This window comes from Equus asinus, chromosome 1 (assembly GCF_041296235.1).
Source record: "Equus asinus isolate D_3611 breed Donkey chromosome 1, EquAss-T2T_v2, whole genome shotgun sequence".
Classification (NCBI taxonomy): Eukaryota; Metazoa; Chordata; class Mammalia; order Perissodactyla; family Equidae; genus Equus; species Equus asinus.
Genome location: NC_091790.1, coordinates 158,429,387 through 158,452,605, shown reverse-complemented (window position 1 = coordinate 158,452,605; position 23,219 = coordinate 158,429,387). Strand labels below are relative to the sequence as shown.

Genomic DNA, 23,219 nt, shown 5'->3' with positions numbered 1-23,219 from the left:
CCGTTCTCTCGAGGCTCAGTAAGAGCATCTTAGGAAAGAGCTGACGACGACTGTGTTGGAATCCTTTAGCTGGGCATAGGACTAGGCTCAGTGGGACTAGATTCAGCTAATACTTTAGGCAACAGCCCACTCTTCTGGTGATCTATACTCAACAACTTTATGTCTCAAGTGCTTTCTTCTCTTTTCCTTTACTCTCTAATCTGGCAATAGCTGACTTGGAAATGAAGACCTATGCTCTGATACCACCTGTGCCATTTATCTTACTTAAATATTCCATTAGTTACTCACTCCCCTGAGCTTGCTTCCTCACCATTTAATTGGGATGAGCAAAGTAACTGTTTAATTTGTTAAATCTGTAAGAGTGATCTAGGCATAGAGTCTTACAGTGAATATCCTAGTGAGCTAGCAAAACCAATTAATGGAAATCCAGAAAGCATTTTGATACTTTACGTATCTTTTAGGATTTGTAGGCCAGTTGGAACTCTTCTCTTGCTGAGACTTCCATAACCTTACATTTTTAAAGTTCACTGTATATTTGGAACACAGTACATAAATAAAAGTAGGGCCTAGTCTGCCTGTAGATGCTTATTTAACACACACAACTATGCTGGGGCAGGATTTGGGAAAGTAGCTCCCACGGGAGCAGGGACACTGGCTTAATGCAGAGTAGAAAATGGACAAAAACTTCTAGCTAAAGTAGGGAATTATCACCAGTTGTCTGGAAGCAAAACATAAGCTGAGTTTCCAAATCAAGAATTCATACACGTCTTGACCTCTATTGCCCTAATGTGTTTTCTTACTTGAGAAAGCTTTTTTTTGGCCATCCTGAGGCTATTTTTATGTAATGTTCATTACCACTCTTCAGAGGAGAAAAAAGATTGAGAGAAGCAGCGAAGTTGCAGGCAGAGGGAACTGTGATTCTTTACGCAGCCTCAGTCTTCAATACATGTCTTATGTAGAACTTGAAGAAGTCAGTACTATCATTTTCAGAGTAGATAAGGCGTATTTGAAATTGCCTTGACTCAGCTGTGTGTGCATGACCCAGTGTGCACAGCCTGTGATCAACACACCAGGCTGCTTGAGGGTCACAACTAGAGTTCACGCAAAGGCTACTCTCTACATAGCTGCTATGCAGATGTCCAGTGCAATCCAAACCCACGCTGAGGTTTGCCTGGGTCTGACAGACATGACGTGACTCCCTCTAACAGGTGATATTTTTGTCTTCTCCACAGAATGTGAATGGCATAAAGTACCATGCTAAGAATGGTCACAGAACACAGATTCGTGTCCGCAAACCATTCAAATGTCGTTGTGGTAAGAGTTACAAGACAGCTCAGGGCCTGCGGCACCACACAATCAATTTCCATCCCCCGGTGTCGGCTGAGATTATCAGGAAGATGCAGCAATAACACGCTGGTCATAACTGTGCCAAGAAATCCTCACCAGCAGTTGCTGATTTTGAAAACAGCCACCTTTTTTCAGGGGGAGCATTCAGCAACCCTTTAAAGAATTAAATGCATGCTTTAAATTTTTTCTGTAATTTTGGAATGATGTAACTTTGTAGAGTTAATGATTTTGTACATTTGCACATGTAATCATCATACCCATTTTCATTACTTTGATATAAGGTGCTAAACAAAAAAAAGCTCTAGGTTCTTCAGCACATTTCCCCAAAAACAAAATAAAATTGAGGGCATGTTGCATATTGTTTAGTTGTATTGCAGTGATATCAACTGGGGGGGTGGAGGGGCTGGCACTGAGATTTTTTTTCCCCAAGATTGTAATGTGATTGAAGTTTTTCAACACATCAACTCACTACGTTCAAAACCAAAATAATACCTTCATCATCCAACTGGTTACCATGCCTTACATAATGGAGTTAGTATTTGTGAGTAGAAAGACTTTAGGTAATGGAAATATAAATAAGAAAGAATGTTTAACATAATATGCTAAAAATATTTTCATATTTAAATAACATACATAAAAGTTGTGCTTTCTGTGTTTTATATTATCTTGCAAATCCTTCTGCCCTTTAAAAAGCTGAAAATCTTGCCATCTGACTCACCAATCACTTTAGTGTTATAAATGGCATTTTTGTACAAAACAGTCTATTCAGTTCACTCATTAACACAAATTTATCGAGTGCCTGCTGGGTGCAAGGGATTCAATTTATGCCTATTGATATCTGTGGACCAAGATACCAGTTTAGTGAAGTACTTTTCCCTGAAATCTGTTAGGAAACACTTTGAAATACTTAAGTGCAAATTTTGTGTGTGTGAAATTTAGTTCTATCTTCATCTTCAGGTGAAGTTTTAAAGCACTTTGTAGTTCTCTATTGCCAACAGACTTAATGTTTTATGTGTTGCCAATTCTTGCAACCACTATCGTAGTAAAGCTGTGAGTTGCAAACAAGAATTAAAATTCCAAGCACGTTTCAAAGAGGAACATTTTTGTTAAGACCCCTGTTGCCTCTTCTTCATGCTCATTGTGTTTTTAGACTTTTTTTACAGGCACTTTTTCCATCACATTGTAGATGTCTGTTCCCATTGGAAATGTCTGTTTAGCTTTATAAAACATTTTGCTGAAATATGAAATTGCGCCTTATTGGAATTAAGTGCTTCTTGCAGCAGGTGGTCAAAGAATGACTAATACATGACCCGTTAGAGTAACCCACGTCTGGACCATTCCCGAGGTTTTTCTCACCAACAATACCATCATGCCTTGAGTGTTCTTTTCTCCCAAGTGCTATTCCTTACACACGAGAGTTTACCAATTGCCTAATTATGCAATGAAAATTGCTTTAAGATGGCTAACTGCCCACAAAACCAGTGAAAAGCAAACAAATTGCTTATAAAATAACTTTCTTCCCATGTTCCCATTTGAAGAAAGTCTTACAGTTGGGAAGCAGGCGTCCCTCCCTCAATTTTTCAGACATTTTGCAAGGATGACAATTTGGTTAGTCAGATGGGTAAGCTTCTATATTCTTAAGTTGTGAATCCCTCATAATGAGGAATTTTAAAGTATTTATAAAGACACTGCCCTCTAAAAATTTCCTCAGATTCTGAAGAGTGGTCTTGGTCCTGAATAAACAGTGTTATCCTGTATGTTTAAAAGGGTGATCCACACACGAGAAGCAACTAGTTGGTGCATAAGAAGGCCCTACTTGGCTATTTCATACCTACCTACAATTGACCAAAATTTTTTAGGCCAGCAATTATTATTTAGCTTCGCTCCTTCTAGTGCAAGAAACTATAGGCTGGGTCAGTAGTTCAATAGCTAAACAGTCATAAAAGAGTCATTGTGCATGTTAAATTTCTTTCAACTATAAAACAAATTCCAATTTCTATTTACTTATTCATTGTGACAGTATTACTAAACAGGTAAGGATGGGAATATTTTGTTATACCGTGTATAGTGAATGTATTGTACTGTGTCTGTGAAAACTGTGCTTTAAATTATATTTTCATATGTTTTGTTGGGGACAGAGCACATTAAGTTTGAAAGCAACAGAGGTTTGTTTTAGAACTGAAGGCAACTTAATGAATCAAAATTCCTGTCAAGAAAAGCTGCTTATAAATGTAAATGAAATCACATTTAAAATAAACTGCCTCTGACCCAAAATAAACATGGCTCTTTATTTTTATTAGCGTCCATTATGATCAGTATTAAGTTTACCACAGAAACCAATATATCCATTCAGTGCCTTGTTCTGTCTTAGGCTGCCTCCTTATTCCTTGATTTTTTTGCTTAGATTAGACTGCATGGCTTTTCTATCAATAATAAATTACTCATCATAAATTTGGGGCCAAAAGCTACTTAGAAATAATTTCTAGGTTAGTAAGATGAACAATCTCATTTCACTGGTGGTGGTACTACTATAATATTCGACGGATACTTTTTGGTTAGCATGGTCCATAGTTATTAACTGATGTAACAAAAATGCTCCTCACGTTGAACATATTTTACCTGAATATATTCTGCTTATGATCTAAGCTGTCAGGAAGCTGAAACACAGAGTCTTCAGTGCCATTGCCTGCCACGCCTGCCATTCCTAACGTCTGGCACCTGACTTCCTAATACTGTTTTGCCCTAGACTCAAAAAACCTTTTTAAAGGATTCCAACAATACGAAAATTCTGCTCCTATAAACAAATACAAGTGACATGATGTGTATGCAGTTCACACATAGCACCCTATAATGCCATCACACTGAATATTAGGTTAACATCTTAGCTAGTTTGCTTAAGACAAGTTTAAATATTTTGATAACTACAAAAGCAGCAAAATCAAGGTCAGTACTTTAAATTCTTAACATTCATATTTTAAAACAGAGAGGAATACAGTTCAGAAATATTTTTTAAAGGCCTAGACCAAAGAAAGATGTTCAAGATGCTAAACTTAATGAAAAACTATCACAAATAAATCTGACAATGAAAGTACCTCCAAAAATGTTTCCTCTTTATGTTAATGAGTACTATACACAGCAGAGACATAACTTAATGAACACACTACTTTGATTTGGGCTTATGAATTACATATTTAAGCACTTACTGAGACTATTTCAAAGTTATACTCTCATCAGGAAAATGTGAAAAAGATACAGATACATTTTCTGTGATTTTATACCACAAACACTACTGTTTAGTAGATCATTTAATATGAAACAATTAGACTGACATATCTTGTTTCATTTTCCCATTAGATAGAAATACAACTTTAAGGTGGCTTAAAAATAATCATTCAGGTTATTCAGTCATAAGATTAGCAAAATCTGCCTTCTAGTAGTTCCTAAAGCAAACATTTCAAATACAAAAAGGATATTTGCTATACTGCAAGCATATGATCTCATTCTGCATGCAGCTCCATTTCTAGAGTAGGTTAAAAAACCACCATTTCATGGGCTGAACTATGGGAGATTCTGTATTCAAAGAATTACTTTGCAAGACTGTTATGACAAATGCTTTTTATTACATAATATTTAGTAGTCATGCTCAATTAACAAGGTCAACAGAAACTTGTAAATATTCTGCTAAATTACACATTAATCATACATATTTTTTCAGTGCGATAACATTAAAATAATCCCTGTTTCCTTTATTCATATAATTTTGCAAACTGGGGAATAAATAAAGATACAAACACACAAGAACTTCTTTTCATAAGCAGGTAAGATTAACAGAGGTTAAAATTTATTGATAAGCGAAAGACTGACCCTGACCCTAGTCACACCAAACTCAAAGTAGCTCTTGGTCAGAAAAGTACAGTAGAGGGTACATGGAAGTGATACCTTGTGGTCTCCTTAGTGGTCTATTTGAGGTGATTTTTTTTTAACTGCTAAAGTGTATTATTAACTCATAATAAAAAGTAACTAGTCAAAATTTAAAACATTCTGATCAAAATGGGTCTGCACATGCCTTTCAAACCCCTGCTGGTCATAGTCAGGAGGGAACTGCTCGCTGCACATTGGGCACACCTTCCAGTGACTTTCAACATGTTCTTCAAATTTGCTCTGATCATAGTTGGGAGGGAACATTAATTCACAGAGGGGACACTTCTTGTGAACATCAAAGCTTGAAGAAATAGGAAAATGAAAGAATTACATATTTCTAATAAACAAAGTTCTAACAACTGTAATCTTCAGGATATGAAAAGATTACATTTATCTAGTTAAGCTGATATTCATACTAAACAACTTACCCTCAAAGTCTTCAGTTACTCCAGAAAGCTTTGTTTCTAAATGCTTGCTATTGACAATTGTGTAAACTATTTACAAAGCTTTTAAATTTAGTTTTACAATTAGATTAACAAAGAAAAAAACTTTTGTTACAACCCCAAAATACAATCATATTATGTGAAATGAGGCTTAGTAACAAGAATTCTTCAATTTTTATCGAACAGAAAATACCTTTTGTAAAACTATAAAGATTAATATAACAATTTCCTAACAGTGTTCATTCAGTTTAACAACTAAGAGTGTTTATCAGCATTGGTTCTTCAAAGGATCGCATGCATCAGAATCACCTGGAGGGCACATTAAAACACACATTGCTGAGCCCCACACCAAGAGTTTCAGGTTTAGAAGGTCTAAGGTAGGGCCCTGATCATATGCATTTCTAACAAGTTCACAAGGACCATACTTTGAGAACCACTGGTCTATCTCATCCAACTTCTACACAGTAAAGAGAAAAATTACCTGGAATCAAAGCAAAAGCCTGTTCCATGCCCACGTAAATGCTGACTTGGAGGATCAGGAGCAGTGGGCTCAGTCTCATCTTCCTAGGCAAGAAATAATTTTGCAACTTTTGAGAAAAGTGAAACTGTATATAAGTTCCTTGATTAATTCAGTCAAGCATAGTATAAAGAAAATAAGATATACTTTTCAAAATTTTCCTTCTATTTAACTAGATTTTAATATAAACATGTCTTTGAAATTCTGCCCCCGCCAAAAGCCCCAGTGCATGGTTGTATACACTAGTTGTAAGTCCTTCTAGTTCTTCTATGTGAGCCGCCACCACAGCATGGCAACTGACAGACAGGCAGTGTGGTTCTGCTACTGGGAAACGAACCCAGGCCACCAAAGCAGTGAGCACACTGAACCACTAGGCCATCAGGGCAGCTCTGTTTGAAAGTAAATTTTTACAGAATAGTTCTCTATGAACTAAGTCTTACCTTCTTGAAATAAAAAGCAGTAGTATTTAGTGGAATGGAGAGTATGCCACACTTGTATGTGTGAATGAGATCTGCAGGCTTTTTTGAACCTATATGTAGGCGACTTTATCGTTCCATACAATAGGTGACCACTTTCATAAAAATCTTAAGACTGTATTATTTTTCCTACTACTCTCATTTAATAACTGTTAACTTGCAGGACAGAATGTTCTTTGACAATATACATCCACTGCACAATATACAGAAATTATAAATAAAGAAATGCTAGTAAAATATGTATGAGTTTACACATGTATGTTCTTGGGCACATACACGGGCAAATCCAACTGGAAAACCATGTTAAAACAAAGCAATGCACGGACAAAAATTAGACTACTGGTGGTGAGCATGATGAAGTATATTCAGAAATTGATAAATAATAAGGTACACCCAAAATTACACAATATTATAAACCATTATGATCTCAATAAAATTACTGGGAAAAAGGCCCCAAAGCAATGCACCAAACTACAGGCCTCATAACTCTGTTGTGAAAGAGTAAAACTCAAAGTTAAATATCTAACAGATTGTCAAGGAACACTCCTAAAAATCTGTAAATCTGAGTTTGAATCTGAAAGAAAACATTGGTTTAGATTTCCATGCCCGCATCCCTGTGGTCACTCATTAGAGGTCTGTAAGTGCGACATCAACAGCCAAACATGGCTTCACATCAACAGCAGCCACATCCTCTAGAGTGCCCACCTGCTTTCTTCCTCTGAGCAGCTCTGCTGGCTGCTCTCACATCACAAACTGAAAGCACATAAACAAGTAGAGCAGGCACTGATGAAAGTCCTTAGTTGCCGGGCAGTCATTGCTGTGGAGCTGCTATTAACGGGCTAAATAGTCAAGTCTGTCACGGGAAGAGGTACCAAAGAAGTCTATGTGGTGTGAAATTCGAAGGAACAAACAAGACACAAATTGAGTTATCTTTTCTTTTTGGGGGGTGGGGGATATCTGGCTATTATTCTAAGGATTATCCCCTCCTGAAAGGTCAAAGAGGTAGTAGAAGACTTTTTTTTCATATTAATCACATGAGGAAATACTTTTGTTTACCTGTGATTCCCTTACGATATAACTAGGCAAGAGAAGTTAGATAACCTAATGGGGGATTGTGAAATTGGGGAATATAAGACAAGTACTTTATATACTTCAAATCTTCAAGTAACTAAAATCCAGACAGCTTTTAAATGGTAGAAACAAAGGGAAGATGGTACAGTAGTTGAATCTGCTAAGCTTAATATGTATGATGGTAAATCTGGATTCCATGCCACATCTTTACTCTAGCTGCCAGATTTTAGGCCTTCCAGCAACAGTATTTGAAACACTGAATCTGCTTAAACAATTACATATAAAATAATAAAATTTTCTCATTTATCTTTGAAAAAAGAAAAAAATCTTTGAAATTTTGAAATGCTATTTAAGAAAATAATGGGAGAAGATAAAGGAAAGGTCATGATATTCTACTTTTCAAAATTCTTGATGACATATTTATAATAAAATACAACTTTCTACGGGCCAAAAATATAATGGAACCAAAAATCTCATAACCTCCTTTCTGTGTTTTATAACAGCTAACAGCTTACACCAATTTACTGCTTCTATGAATCAGCTAACAACAGAACTGGTTGCTAGCTAAGGTGCTAGGCTCAGACCAACCTTTCAGACATGTCAGCCCTGCTTGTAAAATATCTGCAAGGGGAAAAAAAGCAATTGATACTTTTGTTCTTTTTAATTTATACTTTCTAAGCCATATACAACTTGGTAAGGATAACCCTATTATTCTGTATCTTCTACCACCTAATACCTAATAAAAGGGGAAAGGGACTCCAGAGTAGAATTCTAGGCGTTATAATGAGACATAAGTTCTTATGAAACAAGAAATCACCTACTCAGAGAAGAAAACCAGAAAGTATGTAATAAGTTGAGTAGCCAATTCATTAATAAAGTCTCTTGTGATCTTGACATGCAAAAGGACCAGTTCAAATTTTCACTCACAAATACATTTGCTCTATTTTACTCATCAAGCTCAGTTCATTAGTTTCCAAAACCATACTAAATTAAATATAACAAATTAGATTGTGAAGTGAGGCTATTAAGACAGGCTCACTGTCAACAACAAAAAAATGGCTACCGGTAAAAAGAGAGAAGCAGACAAGAACGCAAAACATCCAACAGTATTTCAGCATTGGATCACATAGCTTTCCTATATATACATCTGAAAAGAATGTGAAGACATCATTTAACGTTGATTTTTAAATTAATAACCTTGTGTCATGAAGGCTATGTCAGATATTCTTTAAGAAGGCAGAGAATCATGTATTCTATTTTAAAAAGATTTCCATCCAAAACTTCTAAAATAAGTTTCAGCACTGAAAGTCGTCAGCCCAAAAGAACTTCGAATAGCAAGTTTTAAAGTAACATTACCTACCTAGTATTTTAGTTAAATTGCTAAAAGACTCTTAAAAGCAAATTATATTGGGAATACCATACTAAAATCTGTTTATGAACAATTCCAAATAATTACATCTTTCTTAAGAAAACAACATTTTTAATAGCACTTTAATCTCTACAAAGGTCTACAGCACCTTACATTGGTCATTTACCTTTTAAACAAAGGAAACAAGCTATGGTAACTAAAGCTCTATTTGAAACTCAAAAACTTCTCATTAGATGCCCAACTCAAAATCCAGTCTATAAAAAAAATTCTTTTCTTACCAAACCTTGAACATCTGAAATAGTATTAAAACGGGTTCATCTCTTGGACAATAGGGTTAATCATACTAAATTCAAAATACAATCACGATCATAAAAATACAATTACCACATGATAAAGCAATTCCATTTCCAGGGATATATCCAAAAGAATTGAAAACAGGAACTCAAACAGATATATCTGTACACCTTTGGTCATAGAAGCATTATTCACAATAGCCAAAAGGTGGAAACAACCCAAATGTCTTACCGATGGATGAATGGATAAACACAATGTGGTAAATACATAAAATGGAATATTGTTTAGCCTTAAAAAAGAAGGAAATTCTGACAAATGTTTCAACATGATGAATCTTGAGGATATTATACTAAGTAAAGTGAGCCAGTCACAAAAAGACAAGTACTGAAAGATTCCACTTGTATGAGGTACCTGGAGAAGTCAAATTCATAGAGACAAAGTAGAATGGTGGTTGCCAGGGGATAGAGGGAAGGGGGAATGGGGAGTTTTTTAAGGGGTATAGAGTTTCTGTTTTGCAAGATGAAGAGGGTTCTGGAGACTGGTTGCACAACAATGTGAAAGTACTTAATGCTACAGAAGTGTACACTTAAAAATGGTTAAGATGGTAAATTTTATGTTATGTGTGTTCTACCACAATTAAAAAAAAACACAATCAAGATCAAACTAACAATATACACTCAGGAGCTAATGACTGACTTATGCCATTTGAATCATCAGGATCCAGACAATGGGACTATATATACTCAGCATCTCCCAAACTGTGTTGTGATTCTACCTGTGCTAGGAATTATTAATTGAAACATTTAGATATCATTTGGGAGTTAGTAATGAATGTCAAGGAGAAAAGGTCTACCACTGAATAAAACTTTTACTAAAGTTGATAAATTATTACTTTAGTTCAAGAGCTTAAGAAATATATTTGCAAAGGCCAAAGTCAACACATAAGAGAAAACAGAGTACCAGTGACTCTGGGTAACTTTTATATAAAACCTTAGTATTAATATTTATCTTTATTCTCTCAAAACTTTGTATTATTAGGTAATATTAATCAACATTCCCCTTTTTATGAGATGTTACTGTTTAACCTCTGCCTAACATCCACTTCTAGGAATACATCAGGTCAATGAAGGAATATCATTTAACTATAACTATATATTTAAAGGTATTTAAAAATCAGAAAGCAAATAATTTTGCAAGATCTTTATTACTTTTCAAATGTCAGCAATTAAGTAAATATGGACCAAGACCTAAATGTAAGAGCTGGAACCATAAATCCTTAGAAGAAAACACAGGGGCAAATCTTGGATTAGGCAATGGCTTCTGAGACATGACAACAAAAGGTATAAAAGTATAAGCAAAAAAAGAATAAAAAGATAAATTTGACCTTCAGCAAAATTAGAAACTTTTGTGCTGCAAAGGATACCACCAAAAGAGTGAAAAGATAACCCACAGAATGGGAGAAAATCTTTGAAAATCATATATCTGATAAGGGACAATAATCCAATTAACAAACGGCCGAATGATTGAATGGACACTTTTCCAAAGACAATATACAAATGGTGAACTAGCACATTAAAGATGCTCAACATTATTAGCCAACAGGGAAATGCAAGTCAAATCCACAACGATATGCCACTTCATACCCACATTAGTATGGCCTATAATCAAAACAACAAACAAGTGTGGAGGAGGATGTGGAGAAACTGGAATGCTTACACACTGCTGATGAGAAAGTAAACCTGTGCAGCCACTGTGGAAAGCAATCAGGCAATTCCTCAAAAGGTTAAACATAGAGTCACCATATGAACCAGCAATCCAACTCCTAACTATATACCCCAAAAAACTGAAAAAGGTATTCAAACAAAACTTGTACACAAGTTCACAGCAGCACTATTCACAGTAAACTAGAGTTGGAAACAACCCAAATGTCAATCAACAGTTGAATGGATAAACAAAATATGGTATATCCATTCAAAGGAATATTATTCAGCATTAAAATGGAATGAATTATAGTCTTCATGATAACCATGTATGCATGCTAAAACATGGATGAATCTTGAAAATATTAGGCTAAGTGAAAGAAGCCAGTCACAAAAGACCACATATTATATGATTTGATTTATATGAATGTCCAGAATAGGCAACTTTATAGAGACAGATGGTAGACTGAAAGTTTCCCGGGGTTGGGAGAATAGAGAGGGGAGGTGACCGCTAAAGGGTACAGGGTTTCTTTTTGTGGTGAGGAAAATGTTCTAAAATTGATTGTGGTGATAGTTGCACAACTCTGTGAATATACTAAACACCACTGGATTGTACAGTCATGTGCTGCCTAACGACATTTCAGTCAATGATGGACTGCAAACATAACAGTGATCTCATAACATTAGTACCATATAGCCTAGGTGTGTAGTAGGCTATACCATTTAGGTATATACAAGTACACTTTTTGACGTTCACACAATGACAACATCGCCTAACGATGCATTTCTCAGAACAGATCCCCGTCATTAATCGAAGCATGACTGTACTTTAAATAGCGAATTGAATAGTATGTGAATTATTTCTCAATAAAGCTGTTAGCAAAAATTAATTACTTTTCTAAGACAACCTGAACATTAAATAGCTTAGCAGGCAGAAAACAGAAATAATTAAAAGCATTTTTTAACTAAAATCATTAATCATAAATATTTAAACAGCCCCTACTGTATGAAAGGCATTGTACTGTATATTATAGAAAAGGCAAAATCCAGCATTAAGAGATGCCAACCAGAGATCAATATCAGCTGGAAATAAGTGTGTATAAAAAATAAAAATAGTACAGCATGGAATTCACAAAATCCTTTAAAGGAAGGTCAATTTATTTTTTCCTTTGTTGCTTGTACTTTGGGTGACATATCTAAGAAACCATTGCTTAATAGAACATCACAAAGCCTTCTCTATTTTCTTTTGAATTTTATAGTTTAGCTCTTATATTTAGGTTCAATTTGAGTTAATTTTTATATATAGTATGATGTAGGGACCCAATTTCATTCTTTTGCATACAGATAGCCAACTGTTGCAGCATCGTTTGTTGAAAAGACTATTCTTTCCCCCATTGAAATGTCTTGGCACTCTGATAAAAATGAATTGACTGTTATTATGTACTACTTTTGTAAAAAGAAAACATACTGGCTCTTTTCAAAACAAAATTTTAAAAATATGACAACAGATGACAACAGATGAAAAAGAGCAAAATTTAAGACAGACAAAAACTCAATGCCCCATGACAAATGGGAAACAGACCTTGATTCTGTCAAGCAGTGGTTATCAACAGTTTTGGAGTCACAGCCCCTTTGAGAATCAGAGATCCTTCCGAGAATAAAAGCTAAAAATTCATGAGGGGAAAAAAAAGACAACAAAAATTGTCTGCCTTCAATTTGAGGGTTCATAGTGAAGGATTCCTTCGGAAAGCTGTAAACAAACCACATCAACAGAATGTGTGAGCCTTAGTTTTTCAGAGATATAGGGAAACGGAAAGAAGGAATAAAGCCAGTCTAGGTACAAGGAAAACACTGAACAAAAGCATGAAATCAACCAGAAGGTAGGATGTGTGTTGAAGAGAAAGTAATCCAGCCTGGAATGATGAAGTTTAGGCCAGTGCAACTCAAACTTTGAGCATATAATCACCTAAGGATTTTGTTAAACGCAGTCTGATTCTCAGTAGGTCTGGAGTGGAACCAGATCCTACATTTCTAACAAGCTCTCAGGAGGTAGCAATGCTGTTGGTCCACAAACCATATTTTTGAGTAGCAAGGGTTTCGACTCATGGTTCAAAAAAACTGTACAGGAAGCTAGGGCACCACAGCAAACTCAGAGGGATACTATGGGATATTTTTAATTTTCTAAGTTAATTAAATATGGAGAAACACTCCACATTTGTCAGACACCATGTGAACAACTAGTTCAAGATAGCTCAGTTTCAATATTAGATAGCACTACATTCCTTTCAATGACATCTTATCTTTGAGAAGCTAGGTTTTTGGCAGTTGATGAGATATAAAGCATGTGCCTTGTGAAAATCAATGTGAAAGAGGAAATGAAAGGGGCTTGCCCAATCTGACTCCAAGGTTTGAGAAGTCATACAGTGTTCAACAGCTACATACATCCCATTAGTAACCATGGTTAAGAATGAAATTAAAATATGAATTTTTCTTTCAATTCATGTGTATTATTTTTTCAAATGGTTACTACATTTGTTAGGAAATCGTTAAGTATTTCTTTTGGCTTATGGGGTAAAAAAAATTTACTGAGAAGCTAAAGGTGTCATAAACTGAGAAAGTTTGGGAACCTCTGCTTTAGTCTATGTGATAGGTTGATAGGTAGCGAAGACCGCAGCTTCTTTAGCCAAAGTGATGAGGCTCAAATCCTGGCAGTGCTTTCACCAGCAGCGTGATGTGAAGCAAGCCAGTTAATCCGGCTCTCAGTTTCCTCCATTATAAAATAGAGAGAGTAAGAGTTCCTACCTTGTATGACTGCTACAAAGAACAAATGAGTTAATATATTTAAAGAGCTAAGCATTAGCTGGCAAATACAGCTACAGAAATGTTTGTTGCCATCACCATCATCACAATTATGATGTTATATAGTTATCGCAATTATTAGGTAAAAGAGAGTCATAAAAGGCTTTTGATCTGATAGTTGACCACACTTTCCGGAGCAGAAGAGAGGAGAGATGACAGGTGAATGACTGGAGGAGGCTGGAAGAATAGGCTGCCTCAAGCCTGACTCAAAGGTGATGGGTCCTGTGGCTGCTAGTCACTCCCAGGGCAGAGAACTGGAGAAAAGGAACAGGTCAATTCAAATCTTTCTCTATTCTAACTAAAATTACTTACTAAAATACTTCATTTGCAAGTGATTTTTGTTGTTGTAATGACAAGAATCTTTTCAAAAACACAAGGTCTGAATGTACATAAAAATTAGTTTCTGTCTAATGTGAAAAATCTTCTGATTGCAAAATACAGTTACCCACGGTGTGCCTATTAAGAGGCCCTTCCATCTTCTTATCAAATGTAAGCGTGTCAGCAAATGAGCACAAGACTCTTACACTGCTTCTCATGGGTTTGCAGGAGGGCAAAGCACACGGATCAGAAAGAACATTCTGCTAATTAAACTGAAGCAGATGACTACAGAAGAGCAGGGCTTGTCACATGGAACATCTGTGCCAAGAATGATCAGATTAAATATGCAAAATGTGAAATAAAGGTGTGAAAATGCAGTAAGATGATACCCTAGACCTTAAACAGGCTACAAAAATTCTGACAGTTTTCCTAATTATTCCCAGTAATGGACATAGGAGGCCAAAAGGCAGGAGGGAAAAATACATTTTTCTCCATTATGAGTGGTGAGCACTAGGGCTAAAACCACGCCTGTCTGAACACTGATCAGTTTCCGCAAAGGTTAATAGCAATTAAATGCAGCAAACTAGATTAAATGAGAAACAGGTCATGATACCCCTATACTTGCAAAGAGCACAATAAAGCATTTCTTGGAAATTCATCTTAATGCACAAGAAATCCAAAAAGAGCTGCTATAAGGACGAAAACCTATTTATTAAATGGTGAAGAAATCTCTAAGTGAAATAAAAATAATGGCATGCTACATAAACTAATTCAATTATCATCAGCATTGTGTTGCTGAGAGATTTTAGACATACTAACGATGTCTAAGAGTATTTCTCTGGGGGCTGGCCTGGTGGTGTAGTGGTTAAGTGGCCACTTCGGTGGCCTGGGTTTTGCAGGTTTGGATCCTGGGTGTGGATGTACACACCACTCATCAAGCCATGCTGTGGTGGCATCGCAGATACAAAATAGAGGAAGACTGGCACAGATGTTAACTTAAGGACAATCTTCCTCAAGCAAAGGAGGAAGACTGGCAACAGATGTTAGCTCAGGGCCAATCTTCCTCACACACACAAAAAAAGGAGTATTTCTCTGAAAAAGAAAACTATCGTACATACACTTCTCTCTTTTTCTAGCTAAAGAGAATAGTCCACCTTAAAATTTAGAGTGGGATATAAATGCTAAAATGAAAAGATGCACACTGAAGCATAACATTGTCATTAACACTGTGCTTCTTCCAGCCTACTACATCTACAATCAAAAGAACATAGTCAATTACTTAGTAAGTGATAATTAAGATTAAACTACCTGTGACTGTATTGCATATTTGAAGGTTGCTAAGACAGTAGATGTTAAAAGTTCTCATCACAAGGGGAAAAAAGTTTGTAACTGTGTGATAATGCATGTTAACTAGACTTCTTGTGGTGATCATTTCACAATATATACAAATATCAAATCATATTGTTTACCTGAAGCTAATATGTCAATTATATCCCAATAAAAAATTCTTTTAAGATTAAACTATCTGCTAACTACAATTTACTGAAGTCATTCTCCAAATTTAATCTTTTAACTTTAGTATTAATCCTAAAGTGTAAGTTTGAAGCATATAAATGGCTGATTTTTCAAATTTAAAGGCAAGCAGGTTTTCCAAAAATCAAGTAAGCAATCAAGTGTACACACAAGCACACACACTCTCTCTTTCCACACATACATAACTCTCTACATAGGACAAAAATAAAAGGGACAGGTTCAGAAAATGGAAATTCAATTTACTTTACTATCCTCAGGGTCTTCTAAATCATCAGGCCGACTAAGGTTTCGAGCAGGTTGGCTGCAGACAACGTTATCTTCCAGTCCCCAAGAGGGTACTCTCACAGGTGGCCTTTGGATTTCATCTGGGTAAAAAGCACCATCTGCTCCATCTGAAATAATTGTGGATAAGTAGGTTGAAACTTGGTACTAAAATTAGAATCTCTGTGTATAGCTATGCTGAATAGGATATAAAGAACAATTTTAGTGCATGAAAAATGATGTCTTCATTTTTAACCCAAGTGATTTTTTACAATAAGCGCTATATGTAATAAACAGACTATTCATTCATGGTGTATCACTTCTAGATGAAGCCAGTTAGTGCTAACTATTAAAAGTGCTTGGTGTAAAATAATGTTTCCATTAGAGTTGATTGTACCAGCAGTTCTCTAATGCCATGAAAATACAAACCAAAAAAACCTCCATATTCAGCTAATGCCAAACCAAAAATATTTTAATAACCTCTTGTTTCCTGTGTTGCGTAAGGATTACCATATCGCAGAACTGGTTGTGTATTTGGCACTGCAGGAACATGACCATTTTGCTCTGGGCATGTGTTGAGACACTGTGAGATCTGCTGAGGACTTTGGGAATTCTGATCTTCCATTTTCCTTTCTGCTTTATTTTCTTGACTCCTTTTAAGTTCCTAAAATTAACAAAAACAAAGGAATTCAAATAAGCAAAGCAATCAAATATTTTATAACAAGGGCAGCATTAAACATTTAGGCAGGGGCCGGCCCTGTGGCCGAGTAGTTAAGTTCGTGTGCTCTTCTTCAGTGGCCCAGGGTTTCACCAGTTCGAATCCTGGGCGCAGACATGGTACCGCTCATTAAGCCATGCTGAGGTGGCGTCCCACGCGCCACAACTAGAAGGACCCACAACTAAAAATACACAACTATGTACCGGGAGGCTTTGGGAGAAAAAAGAAAAATAAAATCTTTAAAAAAAAAAAAGTAGCCAAAATATAACAATAAAATTATTTCTCCATTATGTTTCAAGTATACAGTTAGAAAGGCTGCCTCTCAGCTTCTCATAAATGCCCCTTCCACATATAACAAAATCAGAAGGCAGGGTAAGGCCCAATGTATTTTCAAATTTATTTGTGCACAAGAAAATGCCCTTTTTATCAAGCTAATTGAGGGGAAACTGAATCTCTCAGAACTTAGCTATTAATAAAAGTCAAAAGACAAAAAACAGATTGCTTCCCTAGTATATTCTACCAAACATTTAGGAAACTTACTTTTAAAAAATGCTAATCCTGTACATAAACTCTTTTAAAAACTAAAGAAGAAAACACTTCTTACTTACTTTACAAAGCAGGTATTATCCTGATACCAAAACCAAACAATGACATGACAGGAAAACTACAAACCCTATCCCTCATGAATACTGATGCAAAAATCCTTAACTTATTAAGAAATCAAAACCAACAATATTGAAAAATAACATCTCTATGACCAAGTAGGTTTTACTGCAAAAAAAATTTAGTTTAACATCCAAAAATCAATGTAAGTCACTGTGTTCAAAGACTAAAGGAAAAAACCATATAATCATTTCAATGGAAAGGAAAAGAAATATTCTATAAAATTCAACAGACATTGATAAATTTAAACATCTCAGCAAATCTGAAATTAAAAGGAACTTCCTTAAACTGATAAAAGACATCTACAAAAACCCACAGTGAAAAACCAAATGATTCTACCTAAGATCAATAATAAGGCAAGGATGTCTGCCCTCAGCACTTCAGCACTGTATAGGAGATTCTAAACAGTGCATTAAAGCAAGATGAAGATGAAGGCAGAGAGACTGGAAAGGAAGAGATAAAGCTGCCTTTACTCACAGAAGACATCATGTATGTGGAGAATCCTAAGGAATCTACTAAAACTAGGAAAACGAATGAATTTAGCAAGGTTGCAATATACAAGGTCAATATATAAAATCAATTGTACACCTGTATGTCAGCAGTACACAATTTAAAAATAAAATTGTGAAATATTCCATTTATAGTAGCATTCATAGATAAAATTAAATACTTAGGAATACGTTTAACAGAAGATGTGCAAGGCCTATACACTAAAAACAACAAACATTACTGAGAGAAATGAAAGAAAGCCTCAACAAATAGAGAAATATACTACATTCCTGGACTAGGAAACTTAATATTTTTATGCTATTAATTCACCCCAAATTATCTCTATTGTCAATGCAATCCCAATCAAAATCCCAGTAGGCTTTTGCATAAATTAGCAAGCTGATTCTAAAATGTAGATGGAAATACAAAGGTCCTGGAATAGCCCATTTTTAAAAAGCAGAAGAAAGTTGGGTGACTTACTCAACCTGATTTCAAGACTTATTATAAAGCTATGGTAATCAAGAAAGTATAGTATTGGCATAGGATAAACACATAGATCAGGAGTTGGCAAATTTTTTCCCTAAAAGACCTGATAGCAGACATTTTCAGCTGTGGAAGACACAAAGTCTCTGTCACAACTACTCCAATCAGCCTCTGCTGTTGCAGCCATAGATGGCACCTAAATGATGGGCGTAGCCATGTGCTTTAATAAAACTATATTAACAAAAACAGGCCACAAGATATATTTGGGTCTTGTAAGCCTTAGTTAGCTGATCCCTGATATAAATTAATAAAACAAAAGAGAGAATTCAAAAATATACCCATACTCATAGTCAATTTTCAACAAAGACATAGAAGAAGTAATTCCATGAAAGAAAAGGATGATCTTTTAAACCAACAGGATATCTGTACACAAATGAATTTTGACTACATATCATACACAAAAATTAATTTTAAATAGATCATAAATCTAAACATAAGAGCTAAATCTATAAATCTACAGGAAGAAAAAATAGGAGAAAATCTTTGTAACCTCAGGTTAGGCAAAAATTTCTTAAGATAGGACACAAATAGCATTAAGAAAAACATTGCTAAAGTGGACTACGTCAAATTAGAAGCTTTTGCTCTCCAAAAGATAATATTTTAAAAAATGAAAAGGCAAGCCATAGATTGGGAGAAAATATTTCCAAAATATATATGACAAAGGAATTGTATTTGGAACACATAAAGAACTCTTAAAACCAAACACAACCAAAAAGATAACCCAATAAAAAACAGGTTAAAGATCTGAACAGACACCTCACAAAATATATATCAATGGCCTATAAGCACATGAAAAGATACTCAGCATCACGAGTCATCAGGGAAATTAAAACTAAAACCCATATAATGAGCTAACATGACACACCCACTAGAATGACTAAACTTAAAAACTGACAATACCAAGTACTAGTGAGGCTATGGAGCAACTGGAATGCTCATATACTGCTGGTGGGAATGCAAAATGGTACAGCCACTTTGGAAAACAATTTGGCTGTTTCTTAAAAAGAGACACTGATCATATAAACTAGCAATTCCATTCCTAGGTATCTACTCAAGAAAAATGAAAACCTATATCCACAAAAACTTGTATGGGAATGTTCATAGCAGCATTATTCATAATAGCAAAACATTAGAAATAATCCAAATGTCCATCGCTGGTAAAAGGATTAATGACCATCAACCAGTGAACAGATAAATTCTGCATGACTGCATTTACATGAAATGCCAGAAAAGGTAAAACTGTGATAACAAAGTAAATTATGAGCCAGCCCCGATGGCCTAGTGGTTAAAGTTCAGCACGCTGCCCTTCAGTAGCCCAGGTTTGGTTCCCAGGTGCAGAAGCATATCACTCATCTGTCAGCAGCCATGCTGTGGTGGTGGCTCACATGGAAGAACTAGAAGCACATACAATAGAATATACAACTGTGTACTGGGGCTTTGGTGGCAGGGGGGCGGGAGATGGCGAAATGTAGCCCAGTGGCATAGTGGTTCGGTTCACATGCTCTGCTCCGGCAGCCGGGGGTTCACAGTTTGGATCCCAGGTGAGGACCTATACACTGCTCGTTAGGCCAGGCTGTGGCAGCAGCCCACATACAAAAAGTAGAGGAAAACTGGCAAAGATGTTAGCTCAGGGACAATCTTCCTCACCAAAAACAAAGAAAAAGAAAGTAAATCAGAAAGGTCGTCTGGGACATATATATTTACCAAAATTCATGAAATTGCACTTAAAATAAGTGAATTTTATTACATGTAAATTATACGCAATAGAGATGTTAAAAAAAAAAGAAGAAAGAGAAATATTAACAAAGGATCTAAGTATGAAAAATTTTCACCTGTTAAGTAAGATTCAGTAGGTTTTGCTGACTGTCATCACCTGGGAGTAGAGATGAGTCTCTGTTAAAAAATTTTTACCTATATAAATGACCTTAAAATGGATAAGCGACCTTAAAACAGAGTAAGTCATTATCACTTGAGAGTAAAACTGTAAACACGAAAAATGCAAGTCAATTTTGGTTTCAGAAGAGACATGGGAACTAAAAGTTCCTCCTAAGCACGTAAAAAGAGTACAGAAGACATGAAATAACAACATATTCCAGGACTGGTAAGTGAATGATATGGCTAGAGCACAGGATACATGACAAGAGCAGGAGAGATGTAGCTAAAGAGACAAGTTGGAGGCCAGATGTGCCAAATCCATGTTATACAGTTTACTACAATGGACCTAATAGTTCCTGAATAATAATAATATGGTAAAATGGTCCTTAGTAAGGTTAATCTAGCAAAACTACACTGGGCATAGTTGAAACTAGAAACAAGAGCGGGTGGGAGGGGGCAGTATGTCATGGTGGATTGGAATTAGACTGACCTGGATTTGCTCATCAGCTCTGGCACTAATAACCCTGAGGAACTTATCTTCTCCAGGCTTCAGAGAACTATTGAGAAATGAGGGGAATTGTTTAGAACACAGCAGGCCCTCAAGGGATGGTCCCTCATCTCCTGCCATAACTCAAAAACCCCAGACGTGCTACTATAGTAATTCAGGACTGTGAAAGTAGCAAAGTGAACAAAGAAAAAGAAAGTAAATTCAAAAAATATGTCAAAGATGATTCAAGAGAAGCAAAAAGGGGCATGAAAGCAGCAAAAGACTTAGAGATGATAAAATACTTCTACAAAGGTTTAAGCAAATTAATTTAGAGGAGTATAGATAAGTTCTTCTGTAAGCAAACAATAAACTAAAATGGATTTGATGAAACAGAGTTGCATCAAAAGATTCATGCATGCACTGGTACAGTCAAACAACATTACAGAGATTTCCAACATAATAAAGAGTTTATTGAAGTTAATAGTCCTCTCTTCTACCAACAAGGACCCAATAAATCCTCTGCAAATAGGATGCAGGGTAAGAAAAGGACTAGTAACAAGCAGGTTTGATTCATGGGAGAAACTGGAGGTGGGGTAAACAGAATACAGGGACATGAACAAGACAGTTATGGTTAGGTTGTTTCCTTTTGGTTAGGTCGGCAAATCGGATGATTGAACTCTTGACTTAGAGAAGATTCTTAAATTTGCATTCACAATGCCCAACAAAGGGTCCATGTTTAGAATTCAGGAGATCCACGAACTCAGATGGGGAAAAAAAATCTACATCTTTTCACTTAACTTGTAACTGAAATTGAGCATTTTCTTCAATTATGAATGCAGGCAAAAACATTACAGCAATAGTTTCAGTACCTTTAACTCTGTCACCTACAGAAATCAAGATATATTCATTTCATATTATAGTTTATTGCAGCTATCTCAAAACAGCCTTTATATTCATCACCACTTTGAAATTAAAGTAATTATTAGACACGCTAAACCTTATTTAACATTTTAATAAATAAGCACATATACTATGACATGTATCACAAATTTTTTAATATTTTGATAACTACTTCTTATCATTTGTTTCCTTTGTGATTCTGTATATTTTACTTTATTCATTTAAAAATATTTTCTGAAAATAGACTTGACCAGACTTTCAAAAGGCCCTTGGCACAAAAATAGTCAAGAACCCCTGCTGGACCTCCCCTACCTTCAAAGACATGCATGACATGAGTGTAGCTATCTTACCTGAGCAAAACCATATCTATTGCTGATTTACAATTCTCCTAAAAGAAAAAGCCTCCACAATTTAAGAAGCAGATTTTGTTAGGAATCTTCTTTTACAGTTCCAGTTCCAGGACACAAAAGTTTGTTTAGCTGGTTTGCCTTTGCTAGAGTACCTAAATCTTTTTTTCTTCAAAGCCCCAAAATGGCTCACGGTAGCCTTGGTTTTACAAATTACTCAACAAGTTAAGGATGTCTCTGGTACTCCAACTGTTAAATAGGAGGAACAATATATTCCTCTTATATGCCACACACAGATGCTGTGAGAGTGAAGGAGAAGAGGCATTAAATGTTTTGAATTACTTACAACCCTATGAAAAAGCTGCTCAAAGTACTATATAATTCTCATAATTTTTATTCTTTTATCACTTTCAGACAGTCTCTAACTTAAAGTAAAACAGGTAAAGAAATAGTAGTCTATAAGACTTTTCTAAGATCAGTTATTCAGGGTCACTATTATTTAATCATCATGCTGCTGTAGCATTTCATTGGAGACATCTTCCATTAATCATTTATAAGTAGATATACTACTCTTCTATTCTCAGATGCAAAGCAGATCACCTGGAAATATAAAATGATTCAGAAAAATCCCTAGTCAGGCATCTAATGTAAAAGGATATTTTGAGGGCCAGCCCTGGTGGCCTAGTGATTACATTCAGCATGCACTGCTTCGGCAACCTGGGTTTGGTTCCCAGGGATGGACCTACGCCACTCGTATGTCAGTGGCCATGCTGTGGCAGCAGCTCACAAACAAAAAGAGGAAGATTGGCAGTGGATGTTAGCTTAGGGCGAATCTTCCTCAGGGAAAGAAAAGAGTATTTTTGAAATAGTTTTAATTTTTAAAATCTTTTAATTTTTTATCAATAGTTAATAAAGTATTTCCTACAATCTTTTTTATCATTATTTGCCACTTTGCTTTTGCTTTATTCTTTTCTTTATCTTCCCTTTTCAACTTTGAGAGTAGGGGGTTTATGCAGAATATGTGAAATAGTAGGAAGACATGAAAATGGCGAATAATTCTAGACAATAGTTTTGAAATGACATGAAAA

At 35.6% G+C, this 23,219-nt stretch overlaps 2 protein-coding genes across 6 annotated transcripts in view; one reads left to right on the top strand and one right to left on the bottom strand.

The window, feature by feature from the left end:
* JAZF1 (JAZF zinc finger 1) overlaps positions 1–3,625 on the top strand; it is a 321,045-nt gene extending 317,420 nt beyond the window's left edge. For both annotated transcript variants that reach the window (XM_044765506.2, XM_070511163.1), the window contains exon 5: positions 1,233–3,625. In XM_044765506.2, the coding sequence (XP_044621441.1) occupies positions 1,233–1,409 (177 nt within the window). In that variant the 3' untranslated portion in view covers positions 1,410–3,625. The remainder of the gene's footprint in view (positions 1–1,232) is intronic.
* Positions 3,626–4,945: 1,320 nt separating this feature from the next.
* The window catches only part of TAX1BP1 (Tax1 binding protein 1), a 78,291-nt gene continuing 60,017 nt past the window's right edge, over positions 4,946–23,219 (bottom strand). For 2 of the 4 annotated variants that reach the window (XM_014841032.3, XM_044765484.2), the window contains exons 15-18: positions 16,590–16,773; positions 16,092–16,240; positions 6,193–6,275; positions 4,946–5,569 (exon numbers count right to left, since the gene is read on the bottom strand). In XM_014841032.3, the coding sequence (XP_014696518.2) occupies positions 5,368–5,569; positions 6,193–6,275; positions 16,092–16,240; positions 16,590–16,773 (618 nt within the window). In that variant the 3' untranslated portion in view covers positions 4,946–5,367. The remainder of the gene's footprint in view (positions 5,570–6,192; positions 6,276–16,091; positions 16,241–16,589; positions 16,774–23,219) is intronic. The other 2 variants (XM_014841033.3, XM_070511156.1) reach the window with 1 other exon arrangement.